At 44.2% G+C, this 27,180-nt stretch overlaps 1 protein-coding gene across 2 annotated transcripts in view; it reads right to left on the bottom strand.

Annotated features, from left to right (window-relative positions):
- LOC141051090 (GPI ethanolamine phosphate transferase 2-like) overlaps positions 1-27,180 on the bottom strand; it is a 211,424-nt gene that overhangs the window by 82,225 nt on the left and 102,019 nt on the right. For both annotated transcript variants that reach the window (XM_073547960.1, XM_073547970.1), the window contains exon 6: positions 21,866-22,078. In XM_073547960.1, the coding sequence (XP_073404061.1) occupies positions 21,866-22,078 (213 nt within the window). The remainder of the gene's footprint in view (positions 1-21,865; positions 22,079-27,180) is intronic.

Here is a 27,180-nt window from a genome sequence, read left to right as displayed (position 1 = left end):
GTAACTTGGCGGGATTACGAAGAGGATACCAGCAGCTGTGTGTGAAGGCCAGCCGGTGGTGTCGGTGTTCGGTGACAGCAGGAGCTGTGGTGGTGCCAACAAGGACTGGTGTTATGAATGGGTCGCCGAGGAAATAAAAAAAACAACACACGCTAAGTCTCAGAAAACCAAAGAGGTTGGTAACTACGCAGACTGCAGACCCCTGATCCTAACCATGCAACTAGTAGCAGTCGTGGAACGTTCCTACAGTGGTCCTAGACGCCTAGACAACCGGAGAGCTAAATAAGCCTAAAGCAGGAAAAGAGGAAAACTAACTGCCCCAGAGCAGACCCCAAAGGAAAGACAGCCCCCCACATGTATTGACGGTGAAACAAGATGAAAACACAAACAAAGGCAGGAAAATAGGCTGAGCAAACGATCGGGCTATACTAACTAGAAAGGACAGGAAAGGAAAGAAACTGTCTGCAATCTGCCAAAAACCCTACCAAAAATAATGTCCAACACAACTGATAGCAAAATTAACCCTGAAGTCACTAGACTTCTCCCACTATATCAGCACTCTGAAATATTCTGAGACAGAGCAAAAAGAGGCCAATCTAATAAGGGACAAGAAAAGGCAAATTGGCAAATACAGATAAATAAGAGTGGAAATTCAGCACAGCCCAGCCGGGCTGGCTGACCACACAAAAAACTGAATTGACCAACAAGAGCAAGTGTGAACATTAGCAAAAGCAAACTTAACTTGAGAAGACTGGAACAGAGCTGAGTCCAAGAACTGAGAAGCAGACTGAATCACCAGCACCAGGATAGGGCGTCGGCTGTCTTATATCCAGTCTGATAATCCAGAGATCCAATCGTTATCTTCCTCACAAGGTGGCAGATCACTACCAATTAAACCAACCTCACTACCTCCTGTCACCACCAGAGGGAAAACGGAAGGAGAACTCTCAACTGGTGGAGCAGAAAATGAGCTCATAACAGACTGGTGTGGTATCGTGAGAGACATAAACTGTGTGGTGTGAACTGTGGTCTGAGAAGACCGGTATAACGGACATGGGGAAGTCCCGAAAGGGGGTGGTGGCCCAAATCGGGGTGGTAGCCCAAAAGGGGGTGGAGTCCCAGAGGGGGGCGGTGAACCAAATTGGGGTGGTGGTCCAGAAAGGGGCCGAGTTTGAAGAAATGGCAGCACCGGTTGGCTCAGAGGGTATGTCTGGGAAACTGCAGTGTTCATGTATGTCATTTCCAGAATGTGGGATATTCTTTCCGGGTGATGACTGACCACAAGTGTGTACCGTGATGCTACACCGGGAAGGGATCTCGGGGGATGGTTGGATTCAAAGAGTCAGGTGACTCTGGTAGGAACTCCTCTCACTTTCTGTCTGACCGAGAAAATGGTCCAGGTTCGCTGTACACATGGGGTCACAGTGAACTATGCGGTAGACAGAATAATGTTTGAGGGGCTCGGAGGCAGTGAGTGCCAAGGGGGCAGTATACCATCAGACTTAGTGTATGCCTTGGAGTGGGGCCTGGACTTTGTCAGGTTTGATGATATATGCCAGGAGGGTGGAGACGTTCCTACTGTTGGGCTAACCCATACGAAGACGGTGACGGCTCCTGACGTGGAGAGGTGAGAGGTGGAAGTGACCGGGAAAAGGGGTACGTCAGCCCAACGGACGGACCTGACATCTCGTGACATAACTTACGCTGACCTGGTGGATAAGACGGCTGAAGTAGTCACACAGTTATTGAGTAACTGGAGGGATGACTCAATCTTGGGGGGTGACTGTGGCTCTGAGAAAGAAAGGGAGCACAGAATAGAAGGGCTAGAGAAAGAAGTCTCTGAGCTCAAAGGTCACATGGTAACATGGCAAGGACGGAGTAAGGCCCTCAGAGAAGAGGTGGATGAACATGTCAAACGAGAAAGAGTCCTGAGACAAACGGCCGAGCACAGGGTCGAGGAGCTCGAGAAAGAAGTCTTGGAGCTCAGAGGTCACCTGTCCACCTGGCAAAGTGTGAACAAGAGCCTTAAGGAAGAGATGGAAGAACTCAGAGGAGTAGTAAAAGGTCTTCTGCGGGAGAAGTTGGACGAAGACTTACCGCGGGTGAACACGAGTGATAATAAGACGGAACTGCCAGTATCCATCGTGGCAAAGGGTCATGAAGTAATCAAATCGTGTGAAGTTTGTGAGTTAAGAACTGAAGAAGACAGTCACCCAGTCAGGTCAACTGTAGTGAGGGAAGTGTCCGTGGTAAAGCCAGAGCCTTCGGTCCAGGAAGAGAGCAAGACCACGACCTTCCAGTCAGTAATTGATGTACCAGAAGACATGCAAGAAGCCTGTGCTGAGGAAGGTGTGCATGAGGCTTTTAAAGAAGCGGTCAAAGCGTGTAAGGTGCACTGGGTACCTGAGACTCGGCAGTTGGTGATAGTATCAGCCAGAGAAGATACATCAAACCGAGTAGCTGTCCTCAAAGAGATGCATCTACAATATCTCCACGCCAAACAGCTGGTCAGGCAGAGTAATGTGAAGGCTGCTCGACGCCTAGAGTTATCAAGGGAGGCCGTGGATCGGCTAGGTCTGCGGAAAGATGTGGCTCCGGTACCCAAAGCTCTGATTGGGAGAATCATTGGAAGATCCGGGAAGGTAATGAAAGACCTTGTGAATATCTCCGGTGTGGTGAGGGTGAGGATCCCTCCAGATGATGAAGACCAGGCATCCAGTGAAGTAGGTAGGATTCCCATCATGGTGGTTGGCTACGTGGAGAGCCTGAGAGACTTTAGGATGCTCGTGGAGTATCGAGTGGGGTACCTGCAAGAAATTGAGCACTTGAGGCTGGACCGTCGGCGGATTAATAAAAAAGTATGGAATACCAGGTGACGGCCGCCTTCAACCCAAGGTGTAAGGACCCAAAGGGTTCCTCCAAGTAGTGACATGGCAGATGGCCGAAGAATGTCAGCAAGTGGCAGTTTGACGGGCCATACAAGGCTGAGAGACATTAGTTCCTGTGAGACACTGAATGGGTCAGACTCAGGCCAGACAGTAGGCCCGATTAAGACTGATGACCGTACCAACCGGGAGAGCCAACCAGTGGGAGAAAGGTCAGGTGACGAAGCGCACTGTAGGAGGGTGGTGACTAAACAGTGTCTGATGACGCAGACAGACTGCGACTGGAGGCTCAAAGACAATGACCGATATTCTGACCGCTGGGGGCGGGGAGGCCTAACACAGAGATGAGGCCGTATGACAGATGGAGATGTTCTCTCGACCTGGGGGGCAAGGTGTAGTGAGTGCCCGGTCTCGAGAGCCTGGGGTGATGCTGTGTGTTCAACCCCACAGGTTTGCACAGAGGGGGGAGGTATGTGGTGTAATGACCACTGTGTCCGCTAGGGGATGCTGTGTGGATGTCCTAAGAGAGAGGATGAGTGGCAGAATATAGAAAGACCATTATGTATCTCAAGGTGGGTGGCCTTGAGATGGAGACTGATGCGTGTGTTGAGCAGCAGTGATACTGCTGAGGTGCTATGTCAATGTGTCAGGGAGAAGTCTCCAGGTAACTAGGGAGACGGGCAAACCTAATTACCTACAAATCCACCCAGGGGGTGTGTTTATAACACTATGTAGAGTGTGTGAGTGTGTGAAGGACATGTGATGAGGTCATAGCCATGTGACCCGGTGGGTGTGGCTACGGACCATATATGGTGGCCAGGGTAGGTCACATGAGGTGAATGCAGGGACCTGGTTGATCCAGAGCGGAAGGTCCCGCTAGGAGAGGTGTCTCCTGGCTCACAGCATGTGAGGTGGCTTTGAGCAAGGGCGATGTGTGCCTGAGAGTACCCTGGAGGGAATGAACGTGTGCGGGATGGTGAAGCCACATGAGGAACCCTGACGGGTGAGATAACGCTGAGGCTGAAGAGCCTGTGCAATGGACATTTGCATAACCTGCGTGAGTACAGGATAACCAGAGTGAAGCTCTGTAATGGACGCTAAGCTGTTGTATATTGCTGCTGTGGATTTATGATGGAGGAATAAACCGCATGGACTATGTTCTGGTTTTATGAAAACCCGGTGCCGGATGTGTTTTATTCGCTGCCAAGCGAGTGATCCCCTAACTGAATGACAGCGCTACCTCACAGCCCCTGGCTGCATTGTATGTTATTATTGTGCTGCTTATTTTTTGTTGTTAAACCTATAAAAAACAGAAAAGAAAAAATTGAAGAATAAGAAACTGACGAAAAAGAAACCAACTTCAGCTCCGAATAAGAAACTGGATGAATAAGAAACCAACCCCAGCATCACAATTGTTGTACTTATTATGTTTGAGGCATTGTCAATTACAATAGCAAGAACCTCTTTATTTTTGAGTTCATAATCTGGCAGATCTTTTAGACTAAGGCAGCGCTCCCCAACTTGTAGCTCGGGAGCCGTATGTGGCTCGCGGACCCTGGAATTGTGGATTACGACTGTCTGCCTGCTTGGTGCATTAACTCCAGGTCTAGCAAACAGGTACGAAGAGTACATCTCAAAATGGTGAATTTTTGAGTAGCCCGGCAGAGAAGAGCAGATCTGGATGAACATATACTGGTCTTAGGGGTTTAGAGATGTTTTAGGTATGGCACGCTGGAGGATGACACTACTTGTTAGAGGAGGTTCTTGAAGCTGGATGCGACAGTGTGTTGGGAGTCCTTGATGGGAGAATACTGAATTGGGTCATTGTGGGAACCCCTGGATCTCAGTGTACTCCTTGGGAGTGATTTTTGTGGAAAAGATTTGGTTATCATTATACTTGTAATGGGGGCTTTGGTTGACACTACTTTGAGGGGAACAGGAACAGGATGTTGCTCGTGACCCCCTTTCAGAGCTGCATGTGGCTCGCGAACCTCTCTCAGTGCTGAATGTGGCTCTCAAGGTCAAAAAAGTTGGGGACCACTGCACTAAGGCATGGAGAAACTGGCTGGTGTGATGTGCTTTAGTACTTTTTTCTAAAGCTTGGTCTTGGTAACAATTTTCTTGTTATCACACACAATCCGTACGTTGATAGCAAAATAGTTCACTCTGTGACGTGTGCAGGCATCCATTTTAAAAAATATAAAGCGTCTCGAGAGTCTTTTTAAGATCCTCCGATTGGTTAAGGGCTTCTTCAATCACTAATTTTCTAATACTTTTTCTTTCCAGAGAAACACCAAGTTTGCGGGCCCTTTCTTCATTAAGAGCTATGAAAGCTGATCATGCAAATAATGATAATGGTACACTGTCTTTCCTCCTTTGTATGGCTGGAAGTGCTGGGCACTGGCTTCTTGGTGTCGCTGTGATCTTTCTCAGTCACAGGTTTGAAAACTTCTGGGTGTGAGTGTTGTAAATGTCTCTTTAGATTGGAAGCTCTCATAGGAGCATTTTCATCACTGCCTGAATATGCACTGATTTTGAGCTCACAACATTTGTTTTCATCTATCATACACTGACACACAAAATAATTTTTATCTTGAGTTAATGTGAAATGCTGAAATACAGAAGACTTCATAGGAAAATATTCCTATTCCTATTGTATTGACTTCATTGAATTTAAATAAATTCGTTCTGAAAAAAGGTACCGTATTTTTCGCTTTATAAGACGCACCCCCCAAATTTGGTGAAGAAAAAGAGAAAAAATGTTTATGTTAAATGGAGGTGTGTCTTATAATGCCAGTGTCCGTCTTTCGAATCTTATCCAATATATGTCCCTCATCCTGGTATCTATATAATCCCCATCCTGGCACATTGCCCCCTTGTGCTGTCACATAGCCCCCCCCCCCATCCCATCCTGGATATGGCCCACCCGATCACTGTATGCCCCCCTGCTGGCACTCACATGGCCCCCTCTCTCTATATGCCCCCCTGCTGGCAAGCACATGGCCCCCCTCTCTCAATATGCCTCCCTGCTGGTATGCACACGGCCCCACATCCCTATATTCCCCCCTGCTGGCATGCACACAGCCCTATGTTGATATATTCCCCCCTGCTGGCACACATTGTCCCCCCGTTCCTATATTCTCCCCTTCTGTCACACATGGCCCCCGTCCCTATATTTCCCCCCTGCTGGCAAGCACATGATAAAATAATAAACAGTTAACTCACCTTCTGATGATGGCTCCTGCTCCCAGCTCCCCCCCGTCTCTTTCCTGTGTCTGCTGAGATCCTCCTCCTGCAAGGGCGCGCGCAGCTGCTGCTCATACAGGCAGCTCACTGTACCCACAGGACCTTCCATGATGTGACCAATGGGACCTGCGGTCACGTGACTCACAGTGCACACAAATAAAAGTTTGGAATATATGTTATTAAATATCTTTACTCTAAACTTTCATTCTCAGGCGTTTCTCAGGGTACAGGGTACTGCATCATGATGCAGTCTAAGAAGAGGTGAGGAAGGAGGGGCAAGTTTCTGCTGGGTCATAACTGAAATTGCTAGCAGAGTTAATAACATGAAGAGCATCACATCAACTAACTGCTCAGAAGAAAAGCAAACAAAATCATGAAGCATATAAAGAAAACATACACTGGACTATTGATTTATGCAGTTTATTGACAGTTTAGATATGCTAGGCTATGTGCGCACGTTGAGTATTTGCTTGCAGAAAGTTCTTCATCTCTTGGCAGGAAAAACGCTGCAGAAAAAACGTGCGTTTTGTATGTGTTTTTGCATGTGTTTCTGTACAGCAATGAAGGCTTTTTTTAACTACGTAAAGATAATTTTGAAAAAAATTAAAAAAAATAATATTGCACGCCCCACTTTTCAGTTTTTGAATTTCCACAAAAAATTAAAATAACCAATAAATTTCGATCAACTTCACAATTGTGTTCCACTTGTTGATTCTTCACCAAAAATTTACATTTGGTATCTTTATGTTTGAAGCATGATATGTGGGAAAAGGTTGAAAAGTTCCAGGGAGCCGAATACTTTTGCAAGGCACTGTAATTTCTTGGTTCAACACCACCTTTCTCATGCTGATGCAACTGCATCAGGGTAATGGGATTAGGGCTTGTTGTCAGCAGCAGTCATGGACACCAAGCCCTAGGCTTAGTAAAACGAGACAGCAACTGTTAATTTGAACTAAAAAACATAGAAAAAAAAATTGCCTGGGCTCCCGCATAATTTTAATAACCAACAGAGAGAAAGCCGACAGCTGATGTTAATATTCTGGGAAGGAGCCAATAGTTATAAAGGCTCCCAGGCTATTAATATCAGCTCACAGCTGTTTGCTTAGCCTTTACTGGCTAGTTTACAGGGTGACCCCAGAAAAAATTGACAGTGTGTCCACCTATAAAATCTAACCAGCAAAGGATAGGCAGACCGCTGCAGGCAGATATTAATAGCCTTGGAAGGGGCCATGGATATTGGGCTGATGTGACTGCTCTCAAAGACAGCGAGCGACACACTGACAGGAAATAATAGCTCCTGCAGTGTATAGCACTGAACTGCTGTGAGAGAGTTCCCACGCAACGGTGCCGAAAGTGAGAGCACCAGAGCTGATTGGCTGATGAACTCCAATGAACTCTCTCACAGCAGCTCAGTGATACACTGCAGGAGTGATTACCTGCTGTCAGTCTATTGCAGGCGGCCAGGTAGAGCAGTCACATCTTCTGAAGTGAGTGTTCTATATGTGAGATCGCCGTTGGACGATCGGGATTTCCGTAGACTATGGCGGACAGGTGAGTATATGGTGGTTTATTATTTTACATTTTTACTAGGAGACGAGGGCATGGAGGATTTGGTGTTATGTGAGTATAATAGTTTTATTATTTTTATGTATAAATGTATGTAATTTTTCTTTTTTTTTTTTTAAACTGTGAGTACAGGCGCCGGCAGATGACACTACGTCTCGCATCCGCTGTCACTGTTATGAGTGACAGCAGACGTAGCCCGATGGGATATATATCCGATAGTATTTTGTGCCCAAAACTAATTCTCCTAAATCAACGATTAAATTATCCTATCAAAAAAGCTTGGAGAACTTCTTAGTAAAATCAAAAATTCTTTATTTTAAACACAATAATTAAGAAAACACAAATTGTAAGTAGTACATGAGTAGACAATACATGATTTAAACCATATACCCGGCTACAATAGTTCCATAGTCCAATATAATGAGGACGGTGTTTTGTGAGAATAATCATGTATTTTTAAAGAACTATCTAATATTTGTACCACTTCTTACTTGAAGGTATCATGTATTGTCTAATCATGTACTACTTACAATTTATGTGTTTTATTAATTATTGGGTTTAATAAAATATTGTTGATTTTATTAAGAAGTTCTCCAAGCTTTTTTGATAGGATAATGTAGCCCAATGTGAGCAGTAGTCTCATCAGCCCACGCCTGCTGACCTGCGGTAAGCGTTTTACCGAGGGTCGTCACTGTAGGTCACAGCTGCGGGGTCACGCTGACTTCTGACAGCATGACCCGGCAGCGCTCTGACTGTCTCACCAGCGGTAGCATTACTGCCGATAAGAACCACCACACTGGTGTTTCCCACGCTGTCACACAGATGGGAAACACCTAAGGAAATGCGTGAAAATGCAAACAAAAACTCAGCAAATCAGCAAACATTTTTATACCTGCGTTTTTGCTTCGGATTTGACTGACTCAATTGAAGTAAATGGGTGAAAAACCCTGTAGAAACGTACAAGAATTGACATGCTGCAGAAAAAAACACAATGCAAATACTCAAAGGAAATTTACTGATTATGTGCACAACACTTCAGGATTGTCATTGAATTAGCTTGCTTAAAGGGAACCTGTCAGCAGGATTGTGCATTGTAACCTACACATAGTGTCAGGTCAGTGCCGTTATACTGAATAAACTGATACCTTGGTTGATGAAATCCGTCTGTGGCTGTTTCTTAATATTTATTTTCAGTTTTGTGCTAATGAGATTCTCGTGACCAAAGGCAGGGTTGGTTTATGTGGTGCTCTGATTAGATATTCATAATGCAGACTGCTAACAGGTCACTGATCCCTCACTGACCTGCCCTCTAGTTTGCATAAAGAATATACTAATTTATGTATTTGAAAAAAAGCATCTCACTTAATCAAAATGGCGGCGCCTGCGCACTCTCTCTCGGTTAGTGCCTGTTATCTTCCTGTGTTTCAAAGAAAAAAAACACCATCAATATGGAGGGGTCGGGTGCGCCTGCACATTAGCATCTATCTTGTTCCGATAGATGATAATGCGCAAGCACCGCCACCAGCTCCTTGTTGCTGCAGCCCCAAAAAATGTACACTACAACAAAATGTCACCAGCGCATGCGCAGTAGCATCTCTCGGTACGAGATAGATGATACTAAGCAAGCACCTCCGCCGGCTCCTCGCTGCAGTCAAAAAAAATTTTACACTGCAACAAAATGACGCCAGAGGCGGCGCATGTGAAGTAGCATCTGTTGCGTACCAAGCGCCGCCATTTTGTTGTAGTGTACATTTTTTTTGGCTGCAGGAATAAGGAGCTGGTGGCGGCACTTGCGCAGTAGCATCTATCGGAAGACAATAGTGTTATCACTCTCCCATAACGATAGTTCTTCACATCACTTGTCATATCTATTGCATTTTTTCTGTGCTGTGCTGTGCATAAATATGTGATTCTTCACATGTTGTATTAGTCTATGCCTGATAAAGAGACCTGAGTAGTCTAGAAAGCTTGCCATTTGTTACAGTCTTTTCAGTTAGCCATTAAAAAGGTATCAACCACTGAGGACTCTCAATTCTAAATATTTTTCTACAGTTGAAACCAGAAAATTACATACGCTATATAAAAAAGACACATATGCATATTTTTCTCAATATCTGACATGAAATCAGACCAAACCAAACGTTTGCATACATATAAGACAGGAGCAAGGTATACAGTCCATATATGGGGGGATGGGGGTATTTTCCTCTTACTCCCTGTCGAACCCCCGCCTTGCTCCTGTCCTCACAAGGACAGTCCCCAAGTGTAGGCTGCTACAGGTTACCCAACATCAGTGTAAACAAACAAATCTCCCTAAGCATTTCCTAAATAAGATAATACTAGTTGGGCAAAGAGGATATATATAATGGGACCCTGCAGTGGCAGGAGACCATTTGTGTCACAACCCCTTTACAGGTGAATGGTATAATTGATAATAATAATTGCACGCTATCGGAGTCTCTGTGGAGATGTAAACTTACCTGACGATCATGGTCATTGGGCTGTTACTGTGATGTAACCTCAGCTCTACTAAAGAAATGTTCCCATCCGGTGGTTCAGCTCTACGTTTTAAAGAATAGCTACTATCTGTCACCTAGGGTCAGTGGACCATTATGTATTTTAAATCAAATAAGGTGACTAAGTGCATACAATTGTTTTTTATTTTTTCTCTCCTTCCTTTCTTTTTCCTCTACCTCTTTAAAAAGGGGATAATAATAAGAGGAAAATTGACGCACCTATCTATTTGTACCAAGACCTAGTAGTTGGGTGTAGAATAAAAGTCCAAAGTTAAAACGATCCAATTCCCTGTAAACTATCATCAGTAACCTATCTCATAGCGGGGAATTGAAGTTTTAAATATACAGGGAGTTTAATAATGAAGAATGGTTGGTAACCCTAATCTACATGGTATGTAACAGGTCATAGTAGACAACATAATCTCATCTGTTTTCACAGGAGGACCCTGATGCGGATACCAGACACAGAGACATTAATTAAGCATAACATGATCATTAGCATAGTATCAAGACAAAAATTGGTAATGGAAAAACACACAGGGGTGGCAGCATCATGTTGTGGAGTTTTTTTTCTGCAGGAGGGACTGGGGAACTTCACAAAATAGATCGCATCAATAGAAACGAAGATTATGTGGCAATACTGAAGTAACATCTCAAGACATCAGCCAGGAAGTTAAAGCTCGGGCGGAAATGGGTCTTCCAAATGGACAGTGACCCCAAGCATACTGCCAAAATGGTTAAGTGGCTTCAGGATAACAAAGTCAATGTTTCGGAGTGGCCATCACAAAGCCCTGATCTCAATCCTATTGAAAATTTATGGGCAAAGCTGAAAAGGCAGGTGCGAGCAAGACGACCTAGAAACCTGGATCAGTTACACCAGTTTTGTCAGGGGAATTTGTTCAAATTCCGACCAACTATTGTGAGAAGCTTGTGGAAGGATATCCCAAACGTTTCACCCAAGTCATTCAGTTTAAGGGCAACGGTACCAAGTACTAATGAATTGTATGAAAACTTTTGACTTTGCAGTAAGTAATAAAAATGCCTTAGAACATTCTCTCTCTCTATCTCTCTCTCTCATTATTCTGGCATTCAGCAAATAGTAATAATTATGGTAAACCTAATTGACCTAAAATGGCAAGGGTTTATTCTGATTTCATTTCAGAGATTGAGATAAACATGCATATGTTTCTTTTTATATAGTGTATGTAAACTTCTGGTTTCAACTGTATATATACATAATCAAAACGCCAGAATACAAAGTTTGATTTTTTTTTCTCCTTACAGTATGGGCTAATCAATTTAACATTTTGATAGCCCAGTGTCACAAGGAGGTTTTCTGAAACCTCTCCAACTGTCATGGCAGTGTCAGGGTCTGTGGATTCCACACGTTCAGACAATCCTCCTTGTGACTCCATAGACAGCTATGGTCAGCACAGTGTGATTTGGGCATCGACTTCTAGAGCTACAGCTCCAAGGCAGGTTAGAAGGAGTTAAATCTTACATACATAGTTGCATAGGTGGAAAAAAAACGTATGTCCATCAAGTTCAACGTTTCTCCACCAAATGTAAATTTTGTCACTTAATAATCTATAACCCACAATGTTGTGTATTGAGGAAATCATCCAGCCCTTTTTTTAAACTGCTATAGTGTCTGCCATCATTACCTCTTGTGGTCGGCATTCCACAGTCTGACTGCTCTAACTGTAAAGAACCCTTTCCTATTTAGCTATCGGAATCACCTTTCTTCCACCTGTAATGAGTGACCACTGGTCCTTAGTATGGACTTTTGAAGGAATAAGTCAAGTGCAAGTTATTTGTACTGACCACACATATATTTATACATGTAAATGAGATCTCCTCTGAGGCGTTTTTTTTTCTAAGCTAAACAAGCCCAACTTTTCCAACCTCTCATCATACGAGAGGCCTTCCATTCCTTGTAATAATTTAGTTGCCCGCCTTTGAACTAACTTCTGAATATCCTTTTTAAAATATGGGGTGCAAAACTGGATCCCGTATTCTAGATGTGGCCCCACTAGCGATCTTTGCTGAACATAGCTTGTTGACTGCCTGTGGTCACATGATGCAGGAGAACCAGTCATGTCTGCTATTTCCCCATTTAAGCTAGCTCCACTGATCAGAGGATGCCAGCAATAGATTCCTTTATACTGGTCTAGAAGAGGTTAACATGTTCAGGTGTACTGGTTATTATTACCAAAGATTGTTCCAAGTGGAGTTACCTTTACCCTTCCCTTATCTTTATATTACTTTGTTGCCTCTAGGGCCTTAGGGCCCCGTCACACATAGCGACTCACCAGCGATCCCGACAACGATATCACCTTGTCAGGATCACTGGTGTGTCGCTACATGATCGCTGGTGAGCTGTCAAACAGGCAGCTTCATCAGCGATCAGGACCTGCGACGCGGGTAACAAGCGACGCACGCCGCTTACTTACCCACAGTGTATCTTAGTTACCAGCGCGCTGATGCAGGGAGCTGGTAACCAAGGTACACACCGGGTTTCTAAGGGGCGCGCGGCACTTAGAAACCCGATGTGTACCTTGGTTACCAGCTCCCTGCATCAGAGCGCTGGTAACTAAGGTACTGTTAGGCGTCAGGTTTCTGCGTCTGCTCTGCAGGAATCTAGAGCCTCACATTCTGGGGTCTCAAGCTGTCTTTCTACTGCAGAGGAGATTGCTTTGCAGCAGACCTCCCCAGAGACTAAGTCCCTCTGTGCTCCTACTGGGCATGCTCACGAGACAATCTCCCATTGGATATCGGGAGTCATGTGCACAGGTCCTGTTCCAGATCTCATTGGTCCATCTCAGAGATATGGAAGGTCCCGCACGGCTATAAAAAGCGCCCATGGCCGTTCCGCCATGCGCTAGTACAGACTATACTTGCTATGTGTGAATGGTGACGGATGTATGTTTCTTGTGACTGACTCATTATAAAACCCCTTCCCTCTGATATTACTCTTGTGGATAGGGAATTAGTTTAGCAGTCAGCGCCAGTCAGTGGCAAGCCTTAGGCCGCTGTGCACACCGCACCTCTACGCTAGCGTCCGACATTGCGCTTGCTTTCCAGCTTTGTCGTCGAGCGGCAGTGTCCTACGCCGCGCTGCAGTCGCAGCCCTTTTGGCGCTTGCAGTAGCGACGCCGCACACACGGTAGGTCTAGGGGGACGCAGCTCCTCTGTCTTAGGTCCTGCTCCTGTGACCAGATACCGTGTGTGCATTTACCTGAGGCCTGTGTCACTAACAGGCTCAGCGTTTTTGTATGTTTATGTTGTGGCGCCTCTGTGTGTGAACAGAGCCCGCTCTGCGCACTTCGGGTGAAGTTGAACCCGTGCGCATTATACCGCCATATTGCTCCTCTGTCATTACCTAGCAGCGGTGTAACACCTACTGCACGGTGGACCCCGAGCGGTGAACGCACTTTATTATTTATTTTTATTTAGTGCGTTCCGCCGTTCCTAACAGGTACACATCGGGTTTCTAGGTGCCGAGCGCCTCTTAGAAACCCGATGTGTACCTTGGTTGCCAGCTCCTGCTCGCTGGTCTCCCGCCTGTCACACGCAGCGATGTGTGATGGCCAGCGGGAGACCAGCGACCCCAAAAATGTCCAGACGTTTCAACAACGATCAGCGATACCCGGCAGGGGGGCCGGTCGCTGATAGCGGTCACACACAGCGATCTCGCTGGTGAGATCGCTGTTGCGTCACAAAACTTGCGACTCAGCAGCGATCTCGCTAGCGAGATTGCTATGTGTGGCGGGGGCTTTACACTGTATGTTCCTGACTAGAGTGCTACCCTGCTGTGAACACTGTTGCTCCTCATCCTCAAGACTGTCTCCTGGCTGAATATTAGTCTACCTGTCCACTGTTGATACAGGAAGCCATCCTTCAAGACATGTGTGGACGCTTGGCCAGATAATGGTGTGAATGGTGAAAGGCATTTGGCCTTGACTCCATTTGGGGTTTAGAATCACATCATCACACCTCTCCAGTCTGTCCTCAACCCTGCTGCCCTACTTTTCCACTTCTCTTTGCTAATCCCCTGTCTCCCAGTTCCACAACGCATTCAATTCAAGCTACTAACACTGACCTACAAAGTAGTCCATAATATGTCTCCCCCATATATCTCTGAACTAATCTCATGATATCTCCCAACACATAATCTCTGGTCCTCCCAAGACCTCCTTCTCTCCTACATAATTGCACGTTCCTCATCCAATCGCCTGCAAGAATTTTCCCGAGTATTCCCCATCTGTAGAATTCTGTGGCCCAACACAACCGATTATCCTCTACATTATGAAATTTCAAGCGGATCTTGAAAATCCATGTCTTCAGAAGAGCTTAGAGTCTACAATGAGCCCACTGCCACCTCGCCGATAACAGAGTTGCTGCAGCCCCCAAACCTACTGTCTCCCTCATGTAAAATGTATGGCCACAAGGGTAGGGTCCTCTCCCCTCAGTACCTGTCCATTAGTTTGTTAATTGTAATTTCAAATGTGTTTTGTATGTAACATCTCCTCATGTACAGCACCATGGAATCAATGGTGCTTTAATTAAAATTATTAATAATAATAATCCTCTGCATGATGTTCCACCCAGTCCTCACCCTTGCCATCTTTGCCATACTACACAAAGCAGAAAGCTTCAGCAGTGGTCAGCTGACAGTTTGCACTAACCCTTCCACCTACTCATCCTCCAACAAAACAAGTGGTTGGGCATCAATGCACTCAATTTCCTCCAATGGTTAACCAGGTCCAGGTGGATGGCCAACGGAACCACAGCCAGCAGAGTCATCAAAAAGCAGAAGTGACAGCTGCATGACTTGAGGCTCCGACTGTTTGCCTGATTTGCAAGGGGGTGAGGTGGAATACAGATGCCCATGGGCCGCAGGTGCAAAATCTGCGTTTTCACAAGGGTTGCGGGTGGAAGACAAAGCAAAGGAACTGAAGGCACTCTCAGCCAATCAATGTAAAACGAGTTCTACGTGTTCTGGCCTCACCATTTGTTCAGCTGTACTCATGCCTATGAAATTACACAGAATTTCCTGCACCAGAGAAAGGTGTTTCATTTGTATGCGTAGCAGGCAGTGCTGTGGCGTTGGTAAGCGAAACCTCAGACTCCTCTATTTCCCTGACTCCCGACGTCACAGCTCTGCCTGACTACTGAGCATGTACACTTAATGACTTTCCCAAATTCTTCTGAAAAATTTTACAGCACATACTGCATTGAACTACTGTACCCAATTTATTATAGTGGGTACAGAAAGTAATCAGACCCCTTTAAATTTTTCACTCTTTGTTTCATTGCAGCCATTTGGTAAATTCAAAAAAGTTCATTTTTTTTTCATTAATGTACACTCTGCACCCCATCTTGGCTGAAGAAATAGAAGTGAATACATTTTTGAAAATTTATTAAAAAAGAAAAACCAAAATATCGCATGGTCATAAGTATTCAGACCCTTTGCTCAGACACTCATTTTTAAGTCACATGCTGTCCATTTCCTTGTGATCCTCTTTGAGATGCTTCTACTCCTTCATTGGAGTCCAGCTGTTTTTAATTAAACTGATAGGACTTGATTTGGAAAGTCACACACCTGTCTATATAAGACCTCACAGCTCACAGTGCATGCCAGACCAAATGAGAATCATGAGGTCAAAAGGAACTGGCCAAGGAGCTCAGAGACAGAATTGTGGCAAGGCACACATCTGGCCAAAGTTACAAAAGAATTTCTGCAGTACTCAAGGTTCCTAAGAGCACAGTGGCCTCCATTATTCTTAAATGGAAGAAGTTTGTGACAACCAGAAGTCATCCTAGACCTGGCTGTCCAGCCAAACTGACACATCGTGGGAGAAGAGCCTTGGTGAAAGAGGTAAAGATGAACCCCAAGATCACTGTGGCTGAGCTCCACAGATGCAGTAGGCAGATGGGAGAAAGTTCCACAAAGTCAACTATCACGGCAGCCCTCCACCAGTCGGGCCTTTATGTCAGAGTGGCCCGACGGAAGCCTCTCCTCAGTGCAAGACATATGAAAGCCTACATAGAAAAAACATATGAAGAACTCCCATACTATGAGAAATAAGATTCTCTGGTATGTCAGGGTCACTGGCAGAGTGTACGATGGGAGAAATGTGTCACTGCGCATGTTGGCGTCAGTGGTATGAAACCAGGATATTTTTCCTCCAGCACACTAAGTGTTGGGAGGGTTAAAGTAAGCTGCATACATGAGCTGATTTTATGTGAGCACTCAGAGTGGGAGGGAGAGTGCTCACCATAACTCTTTCTGCAGCTGACACCGGCAGGTGTACTAGCAGGCTCTGCGGTGATGTCACAATTACGTGATCATAACATGGTCCTGGGTTAAATACCTGGACAGGTGAGACAGTCTGGATGGTGTCTTAGGAGAGGAAGTACTCCCACATAGCTCCAAGGAGGAGCGGAGAACTTTGCCAGGTGCCTGCAGGTTGAGAAAATGGACTCTGTTACACTTTGTTTTGTTTTTCTGTTAAGCCAGAAAGGCTCTGTTTTTGTTTTGAGAATCCTGCCTTGGTGTATGCTGACTCCAATAGGAAGCAGCAAAGCTTGTCAACCACCCACACTGGTCTGATGAGACGAAGATAGACCTTTTTGGTAATAATTCTAAGCGGCATGTGTGGAGAAATCCAGGCACTGCTCATCACCTGCCCAATACAATCCCAACAGTGAAACATGGTGGTGGTAGCATCATGCTACAGGGGTGTTTTTCAGCTCCAGGGACAGGATGACTGGTTGAGATTGAAGGAAATATGGATGCGGCCAAGTACAGAGGGATCCTGGATGAAAACCTTTTCCAGAGTGCTCTGGACCCTCAGACTTGGCCTAAGGTTCACCTTCCAACAAGACAATGACCCTAAGCACACGACTAAAATAACAGTGGCTTCGGAACAACTCTGTGACCATTCTTGACTGGCCCAGCCAGATCCCTGACCTAAACCCAATTGAACATCTCTGGAAAGACCTGAAAATGGCTGTCTACCAACGTTTACCATCCAACCTGACGAACCTGGAGAGGATCTGCAAAGAAGAATGGCAGAGGATACCCACATCCAGGTGTGAAAAACTTGTGGCATCATTCTCTTGAAGCCTCATGGTTGTACTAGCTCAAAAGTGTGTTTCTACTCAATATTGAGAAAAAGGTCTGAATACTGGGTGCAGAGTATACATTAATAAAAAAACGAACTGTTTTGAATTTACCAAATGGCTGCAATGAAACAAAAAGTGAAAAATTTAAAGAGGTCTGAATACTTTCCATACCCACTGTATTTTAGGAGTCTGAGTCGACTCATTTTATACAGACTCCACCAAAATGGACAATGACTTCACGACTCCAATACCATAACCTTGGTAGCAGGCACAGATCAACCACGTCCTCCATCTCCTTGCAGCAGCTACACCACCAACAGCTACACGGACCTGTCCCCTATTTGATGCTCTCCTCATTGTTTTCAAACCAAAAAAGTGTAGAGTATTACACGACCTGTTTACAGAGGGACAGTGGCCAGCAGACCATTACACTGTCTGTTTTCAGAGTTCTTCCCCCTCCACATCCACCCCCCAAAACACACCCACAAAACCAGTGTTGGCCACCTCCTCCTCCTTCCATATACACCTCTATCTGGACCTCCGCCACTTGCTTCTAGATTCTTATTTTATTTGTTTTTTTTTTTATATATATTCTTTTAAGTCAGTTCCCTAACAAAAAAAAAAAAAGTCTTTGATATCTCCTCCTCCCCTGCCTCTTCCACCTACACCGCCACATTCAGCTCCTCCACTTGGACCCGCTCCTCCTGATATTTCCGGTACCGGTAAAACAAAAATAAAAAAGAACAAATATCCCACTACGGTCCAATATTCTGCCCCAAGCCATAAACAAATATCCCTCGGCTGTCCAACATTCTGCCCCAAGCCGTAATCAATGTCTGGGGATTAATATTTTTCAACCTGGACGGTGCCAAGATGCGACCGTCCAGGCTGAGAACCACAGGTGATTGAGTTGATGCGAATGCAGCATCATCGAAGATATGGCCGATTGCTAAGGCTGGGCTCCCAGCCGGACTAAACTGCGGTGATCTCCGCACTGTGAGAAAAAGTTCACTGCAGTTAAAAGTTATTGAGATAATTGCACTTCAACTCAGTGAGTTCACCACAGGTCTTTGGTGTACTCAGTGACTTTTTGTCACGGTGCTGAGGTCACTGCAGTTCAGACAGGCTGGGAACGCAGCCTCAGTGACCGGCGGTAATCTTGATGAGGTCAACGCTGCTCACTGATACTGCGCTGACCAGTGGTTCTCAGCCTGGACGGTCGCATCTTGGCACCGTCCAGGTTGAAAAGTATTTATCCCCAGACATGAATAACGACATAGGACAGAATGTTGGACAGCCGAGGGATATTTGTTTATGTTTTATTGCAAGAAATGAGGGATTCAGTGGAATGGGCGTTAGGTGAGTATAACTGTTTATTTTTAAATAAAAATGGAAGAGTGTGCTTTGTTTTGATTTCAAATAAAAGAATTTATACTTGCGGTGTGTTTATTTACCATACAAGTACAGGATTAGTAATGGATAGGAGTCTAAGGCTACTTTCACACTTCCGTTGGGGACATTCCGGCGGTGTGCGGCGAAAAGCCGGAGTGCCGGAAGCGGCCATGAACGGATGCACCGGAGTGAGATGCGGCTGAAGTTCCGCGCTTGTCACGGGGCATTAAGTCGCGCAGTATGGGGTTCACCGGGCATGCGCAGAGTGCAAAAGCCTGAAAGCGGTGGCCGGATCAGGCGATACACTGATCCGGCGGGCGGAAGTCCTCATACGCTTTCATGCTGACACAGTGCCGGCAGCGCCGCATCTGCGCTTGTCCGGTTTTTTACGCTGGACGAAAAAACATTACAGCATGCGTTCTGTCCGGCAGCCGGACACCATATTAAAGCCGGATCCGGCAAAAACTGTAACAAACGCAGGCACATGCGGCGCGATCCGGCACATGTTATAATCAATGAGAAAAAACCACATCCGGCGGTAAAAAAAACCTGATCCGTTTTTTCACACACATGCCGGATTGCACCTGACGGCGAAAACCGGATGTGTGAAGGAGGCCATATAGACGCCTCCCCATTACTAAACCGTGGGCTTGATGTCACAAGACAACACAAAGGTGACATGAACCCCACAAATATTACCCCACTTGCTACCGCTAGGACAAGTGGGGAGAGGCGGGCAAAGTGCCAGAAATGGTGCATCTAATAGATGTGCCTTTTCTGGGCAGCTGCAGGCTGCTATTTTTTAGGCTGAGGGGGTCAATATCAATGGCCCCTTACCAGACTGAGAATACAAGCTCTCAGCTATCTCCTTTAGATAGGCTGGTTGTCAAAAATGTGGGAGACCCCATGCCATTTTTTTTTTATTATTTAAAGAATTTATTTAAAAGAAACAGTGTGGGGACCCCTCTATTCCTGATAACCAGCATTGCTAATGCTGACAACTGAGGGTTGCAGCCCCCAGCTGTCAGTTTTGCCTGGCTGGTTGTCAAAAACACAAGGAGACTCACGCTGTGTTTTTAATTTATTTTTTTATAGCGCAGGTGGGAGATGATGAATACTCCCATCAGCCACTCCTGCTCGCACTGTTATCGGCTGACTATAACTCATCATTCTCTCTGCTCGCAATGATCGCTGGCAGAGCAGGGGAGAATGATGAGAGCAGTCTTTAACACCCAGCGCCGGGGAACAAAGCTAACTGTACCACTGCTTCTCAGGCGCCGGTAAGTGTCACACAAATGACATCCCCATGTACGTGCGCTGGACGTTTGCGGCCCGTGCTGCTGTTAAAATCGGACATGTCCGGGAATTTTACCCATGGACACATGGTCTGTGGAAACACACTGACGTGCACAGACCCATTTATTTGAATGGTACCTGTCTAAGTGTGAAAACTGTCACAACACGTACAGGACACACCGACATCTCTGAAAGAGGCCTTACAGCTGTTTTAAAACACTGAAGTTAGGGTACCCATTGACTTCTATTGGGCTCTGGTCAAGTTCAAGGTCAAGTTCAAACTTAAACTTCTTACTTTGCTTGTCATACTTGAACATCCACAAGTTCGCTCATCTCTACTCATAATATTATACTGTAATACAGTACTATTTATTGCAGTATATAGTGAATATCTCAGTCTCCTAAAGAGCTCAGCTCTTGCTTAAAAGGTGTGCAGAAATGGCAGGAATGAGGACATTAAGGCTGTGTGCCTATGTAGTGTTTATGCGTTTTCGTCGCAGCGGAAACGCTTAAAAAACGCATCCCCATGCAATCCTATGGGATTCCGCAGTTGCTGTGCCAATGCTGCAGATTTTACCACTGCAGAATCGCATAGCAGTAAAATCCACAGCATGTTCATTTTTTCTGCGGAATCGCGGCAATTCCGCCGCCATAGGACTGCATTGAAACGCTCACTTTACGCATATGGCTATGCCCACCATGCGAAAAGTGAGCGCTTCATGAGCGGATGGTAGCCAGGGTCTGGAGGAGAGGAGACTTTCCTCCATGCTCTAGGTACCATATCCCTGTAAAAAATAGAATTAGAATAAAAAATATGGATATACTTACCCTCTGTCAGCCCCCGGAGTTGTCCCGCCTCTCAGCCACTATGCCAACATCTTCCGTTCTCAGGGATGCATTGTGCGAATGATCTCTGATGACGTAGCGGTCTCACAAGACTGCTACGTCATCAGAGGTCATTGTCGCAAGGCATCCCTGGGAACGGAAGATGCTGGCAGAGTCGCTGAGAGGCGGACGACTCCGGGGGCCAACAGGAGGTAAGTATATCTCTATTTTTTTATTATTTTTAACGTTCTATCTTTTACTATTGATGCTGCATAGGCAGTATCAATAGTAAAAAGCTGGTCACACTTGTCAAGCACTATGCTTGACAAGTGTGACCAACCTATCAATCGCTTTTCCAAGCGATGCTTCAAATCGCTTGGAAAAGCGCAAGCGTTCTGCAAGCTAAAATCGCTTGCAAAACACTTGTGTTTTGTGGGAAAACGCATGCGAATTCCGCATGCGTTTTACCTGCGACAGGGAGTTGCGGAAATGCTGCGGACATTTCCGCAGCATTTCTGCAATGTGGGCACTTAGCCTAAGAGGCCCTCAGCTGTCATGGTAACCCATCGGTGCCCCAAAATCGCATTGTGGGCGGCCAGTAGGAGCCAATGCGGTGCAGTAGCAGAAGTTAAATAATTAGCAGCGATTAGAGCTCATCTCTCGCCACAGCTGTTAGATAAAGATGCTGGCTATTTAATATTTGACATCAGCCATTTCAAGCTCAGAACATCAGCTGGCTCAAGACACCCTGACACACTTAATGCCAACTTCTCTACTAAGAATGGGACCAGTAATTTGCCATTCTTGCATGGTCATGAATAATAGTCTAAGATACTGAAAAAAATATGATTTGTGATTTCTTAGATTTCATGCCACCAATTCCAATATAACATGAGTTCACATGACAAAGAAATGTGAAATGAGACAAGATAGTCACATAAAGAACATAAAACATGACCTTTAAACGCTATGAATTGAAGAACCAGTAGTAAGGATATAAATACCTACCTTTCTCATATGTCTTCAGATTCTCTTTTAGGAGTTTGCAAAGCTGATAACCATTTAAATGGAAAAACCGCAATTGTTCTCTCAAGGTTTTATGTTCTAGTACTGCTGGTAAAAGCATTCCTAAACTGTCCATGGAAATTGGCAGTCCAAGGCCAAGTGCTAAAGTGGGATTCAAATCGGTTTGTTGTATTATCTCAGGTTCTTCAAAAGTACCTAACAAAGAAGCCATACAAAGAAGATAAGCTTTAATAATATGCCAATTTTAGCCACTTAACAAACACCAATATGCATTAAAACGTTGACCGCTAAGGCCTGTTTCACACTTCAGTCTTTTGCAATCAGTCAGAATATGTCAAAGTGTGCAAAAGACGGATCCTGTGCATATTGCAAAAAACTGATGCACTGGATCTGTCTTTATGTTTTATTATATTCCTCTTCCATAGAGTATTACGTGTCCTGGGGTACATTTTGTTTGTATGTAAAACTCAAAAAAAGCATTGTAAAATTAATCTTGATTGAATTAATCATCCATACAATATTCCGTGCTCTGTAGTACATTTCATTGGTTTTTAAAACTACGACAAAGAAGTGAGATATTTTTCTGGATTCAATTATTCATCCATATACTGTTTTACGTGCTTTTTGTTACATTTTGGTTTTATATAAAACTCCAAAAAACATTTTGAATTATTCAATTACTGATCCAAACAGTACTACGTGCGTTATGTTACATTTTGGTGCCAAATAAAAATTTTAAAAAACTTGAATAAATGTTTATAGATTCAGTGACTCTTCCATACACAGTAACATGATTCTTGGTACATTTCTCTGGTATATTAAACTGTAAAAACAACTTTCACAACTTTTTATGGATTCATTGATTAATCCATACACTGTAGCATGGTTATTGCTACATTTTGCTGGCATATTAAACTCTAAAAAAAAAAATCTTCCAAAACATTTTTGGGGATTCAATGATTCATCTATACAGTTTAACGTGCTTTCTGTAAAGTTACGGTGGGTTAAAACTGCTTGGCTTTGTACAGTTCATAAAATATATTTGTTCCAAAAATGGACTATTGTCATATATACTGTAGAACCCGCTTTGTATGAAATTTAATTGGTTTGAAATAAAAACCAAAATTGGCATACTGCAGGTGTACACTTTCTTAATATTTTGAAGAGGCTGACCAGTTGTTGCCTTCAAGAGTGTATAGATGACCCTGCTTGTACTTTTTGGTAGGCTTTGCACTGTGCAGAATTTTGCTCACAATATTTGAATGAGGTTCTACAGCTGGTGGCTTCAAGGTTGCATAGATGACCCGGCTTCTAATTTTTAGCAGGATTTACACTGTGTAAAACTATTGTGAATGGAGGAGTACCACAACTATATTTTGCTGACAACAATTGAATGAGGCTGGTGCCTTCAAGATTGTATGGATGATCCTGCTTGTAATTTTTGGAAGGCTTGGCATTTATTGAATAGCCATTATGAGTCTAGTCTGAGGACTTCCTTTATGTCTAATACAGGGTGTATCTGAGTCCTTCTTACATCACATTTTGGGCAGTTTTTGATTTCTTCATAAATTACACAGAAATTTCCTATTTTTTTCCCAGAAATTTCAATTCTATTTTACCTAAATAATTATTTTTTTACATTTATTTTTAAGTTTTGACTTTATTAAAAATCATTTTGCAAGACATAATGTTTCTTAATATTTTTTCCTGTAAACTCCAATTTCTTATTGATTTGGAATGTTTTATTGTCACTCCTTAAAGTGAAGTAAAAGTGTGACACCATTGTTCTCAGCAGCAATCTGGGAGTCGGAGCGGCTTACAAGGGTCTTCACCATGCTGTTCTCCTTCCATTCTACACTTTTTCCATCTATTTCAATATTTTCACTGCTGACAGACCTTTTAGTAGGGTCTGCCAAAAAAATGCTTGGATTTCCCATTGACTCCCATACTTGTTCTTCAAACCAGCATCCGAGCATTAGGAATTGCTCGGTTCGATAACCAAGCATCCGAGCATTTTATTTTAGTGCTCACTCATCTCTAGCGGTAACCAATGTTTGTAGAAACGCACAGGGGTATTATTTTAGGAGTTGCCAGTCATTTCCTATATGAATGAAGCAGCAGTAATTATTATTCCACAGTGAACCATGTGGATATCTCTGTTGTTCCTAAACCTATCAATCTAGGACTATATTCATGAATGATGTTTTAGAACTATAGTTGTTATTAATCACAACTGTCAGGTTCTAAATAATGTAACCAGCAGGGAACCAAATTCCTGAGTATATATTCAATATATGGATGATGGTGTCATTTTAGGTCCTTCGTGTGGCACGGGTTATTGAATGTTGATACTCACAATTGAGACCTTAGTATTCATCCAATATACAGTATATCCTATTACTCACATTAGGAATATATATATTGATTAGCCAGTTTGAAAGAAAATAGGAATAAGTGGTCAATATCCTATGTACTGGGAGAGGATTTGTGGCTTAAAATCTTCTATTTTAAATTAATTTACTCCAACTGGATTAGACAGTGAATTATTAATTATATTTTTGGAGATATCTATAGGTAGTCAGTGAATTGCCATTACAACCCTATCATACAATACTGAGTGCATCATACTGTTTATAGAAAACTGTGGGGGCCATCAAACAGTGTAGGAGGCATTATTTTAGGGGCGAACATATCATTAGAGCACCCTGTGCAGCCGCAAAGGGGACCAAAAGGTAAGGGTAGTCCATATCAACCTTCAAAGGAGGTGCTATTTTTGATTTTTAGGAGCTCTTGGGCTGCAAAGGGCCCTTATATTGTTCTTGTACAGGGGCCCTTTTCTGTCTGTGTCCACCAGTGCATTATTTTGTGTATAGAAGAGCTATGGGACCATGATAGTGTATATAGGGGAGCTATGGAGACATCATATTATGTATAAGAGGACATTATACTGATAATTGGGGGCTTTGTGGGCAATATACAGTGTTAGTAGTAGTGTAGTTAGCGCTCTTACAGTGTGGGGAGCATCATACTGTGTACAGAGGATCTGAGGGCCATGATAGTGCAGATAGGGAAGCAGTGGGGGCATCATGCTGTGTATAAGGGTGTTTCTGGCTGTATATAAGAGACTATGTGGGTCTTATGCTGTATATAGGGGGTCTATGTGGGGCTCAAACTGTACATAGGGTGGGTTATGTGGGGCACATGCTGTATATAAAGGCAATCTGACTCGGGGTTATCCTTGACACTGATCTCTCTTTCAAACCACATACAGTATACAAGCCCTTTCCACTTCCTGTTGACTTCAACTCAAAAGTCTTTCCTGAATCCGTACATTCCTTAACCAAGAATCTGCAAAAACCCTAGTCCATGCCCTCATCATCTCCCGCCTTGACTACTGCAACCTCCTGCTTTGTGGTCTCCCCTCTAACACTCTTGCACACCTCCAATCAATTCTAAACTCTGCTGCCCGACTAATCCACCTGTCCTCCCGCTATTCCCCAGGCCTCTCCCCTCTGTCATTCCCTGCACTGGCTCCCCATTACCCAAAGACTCCAGTTCAAAACCCTAACCATGACATACAAAGCCATCCACAACATGTGTCCTCCATACATCTTTGACCTCGTCTCCCGTACTTACCTGCATGTAACCTCCGATCCTCACAAGATCTCCTTCTCTACTCCCCTCTTATCTCCTCTTCCCACAATTGCATACAAGATTTTTCCCGCGTATCCCCCTACTCTGGAACTCTCTACTACAACATATCAGACTCTCGCCTACCAACGAAACCTTCAAAAATAACCTGAAGACCTACCTCTTCCAACAAGCGTACAATCTGCAGTAACCATCAATCGACCAAACCACTGCACGACCAGCTCTATCCTCGCCTACTGTATTCACACCCATCCCTTGTAGATTGTGAGCCCTCGCGGGCAGGGTCTTCTCTCCTCCTGTACCCGTTGTGATTTGTACTGTTTAGGAACACTGTACTTGTTTGTATTATGTATACCCCTCCTTACATGTAAAGTGCCATGGAATAAATGGCGCTATAATAATAATTATTAATAATGGGGTATATAAGACCCTATGTGGGGTTCATGATGTATATAGGGGGCTATGTGGGGCTCATGCTGTATATAAGAGGCTATGTGGGGCTTATACTGTGTATAGGGAATATTTAGGGCTCATGCTGTATATATGAGGCTCTTGTGGGGCTCATATTGTATATAAGAGGCTATGTGGAGCTCATTTTGTACATAAGGTGGGCTATGTTAGGCACATGCTGTATATAAAAGTCTATGTGGGGCACTTGCTGTATATAAGAGGATATGTGGGGACTCATGCTGTATAAGAGAGGTTACATGGGGCACATGCTGTATATCAGAGGCTACATGGGGCACATGCTGTATATCAGAGGCTACATGGGGCACATGCTGTAAACCAGAGGCTAAATGGGGCCAATGATGTAAACCAGAGGCTAAATGGGGCACATGCTGTAAACAAGAGGCTACATGGGGCACATGCTGTATATCAGAGGCTACATGGGGCACTTGCTGTATATAGGAGTCTACATGGGGCACATGGTTTATATCAGAGGTTACATGGGGTGTATCAGAGGCTACATAGGGCACATGCTGTATATCAGAGGCTACATGGGGAACCTGCTATATATAAGAGGAAAAGCTAGATGAGGGCTCATACTGTATACAGGAGACAATGTGGCGGCTCATACTGTATAAAATGTAGAAGGCTATGTGTGGGCTATTACGGTTTCTAGGGTGCTGTGTGTGGGCTCTTACGGTATGTAGGGGGCTGTGTGTGGGCTCTTACAGGATTTAGGGGACTGCATGTGGGATCACACGGTATGTATATATATGGCTCTATACAGTCTCATACGGAAAATACGGAATGTCAGCTACTTAATTCTGCTCAATATTAATTCATACAATTAATATAAAATATTTATAATTACTATGTTAGTATTAATATTGAGCAATCTTAATTTTGGCATATTGGTTCAGCCTCCACAACAGTCACGGTCTTTCATGTAGCCCTCTTGGGACAATTAATTACCCAACCCTGCCCTAGATGATGTCACCCCTGAAGAAGGCAAACGCTGAAATGCGTCTCAGGATTGGCGCATCCTCCCTGAAGTCTCTGCTGTCATTCATACAGGTACACATTTATCTGACCTAGCCATCTATTACTATATAACACCTACATGAACAATGTGAGTTATTCCATATGCATCTATATACTTTAACACCTTGTCATTCTATCACGTACATCAACATGTGCTT

This window comes from Dendrobates tinctorius, unplaced genomic scaffold, assembly GCF_039654945.1.
Source record: "Dendrobates tinctorius isolate UK_male_01 unplaced genomic scaffold, ASM3965494v1 ptg000011l, whole genome shotgun sequence".
Taxonomy (NCBI): Eukaryota; Metazoa; Chordata; class Amphibia; order Anura; family Dendrobatidae; genus Dendrobates; species Dendrobates tinctorius.
The sequence above is the reverse complement of the archived record's forward strand: the minus strand, read 5'-3'. Positions and strand labels throughout refer to the sequence as shown.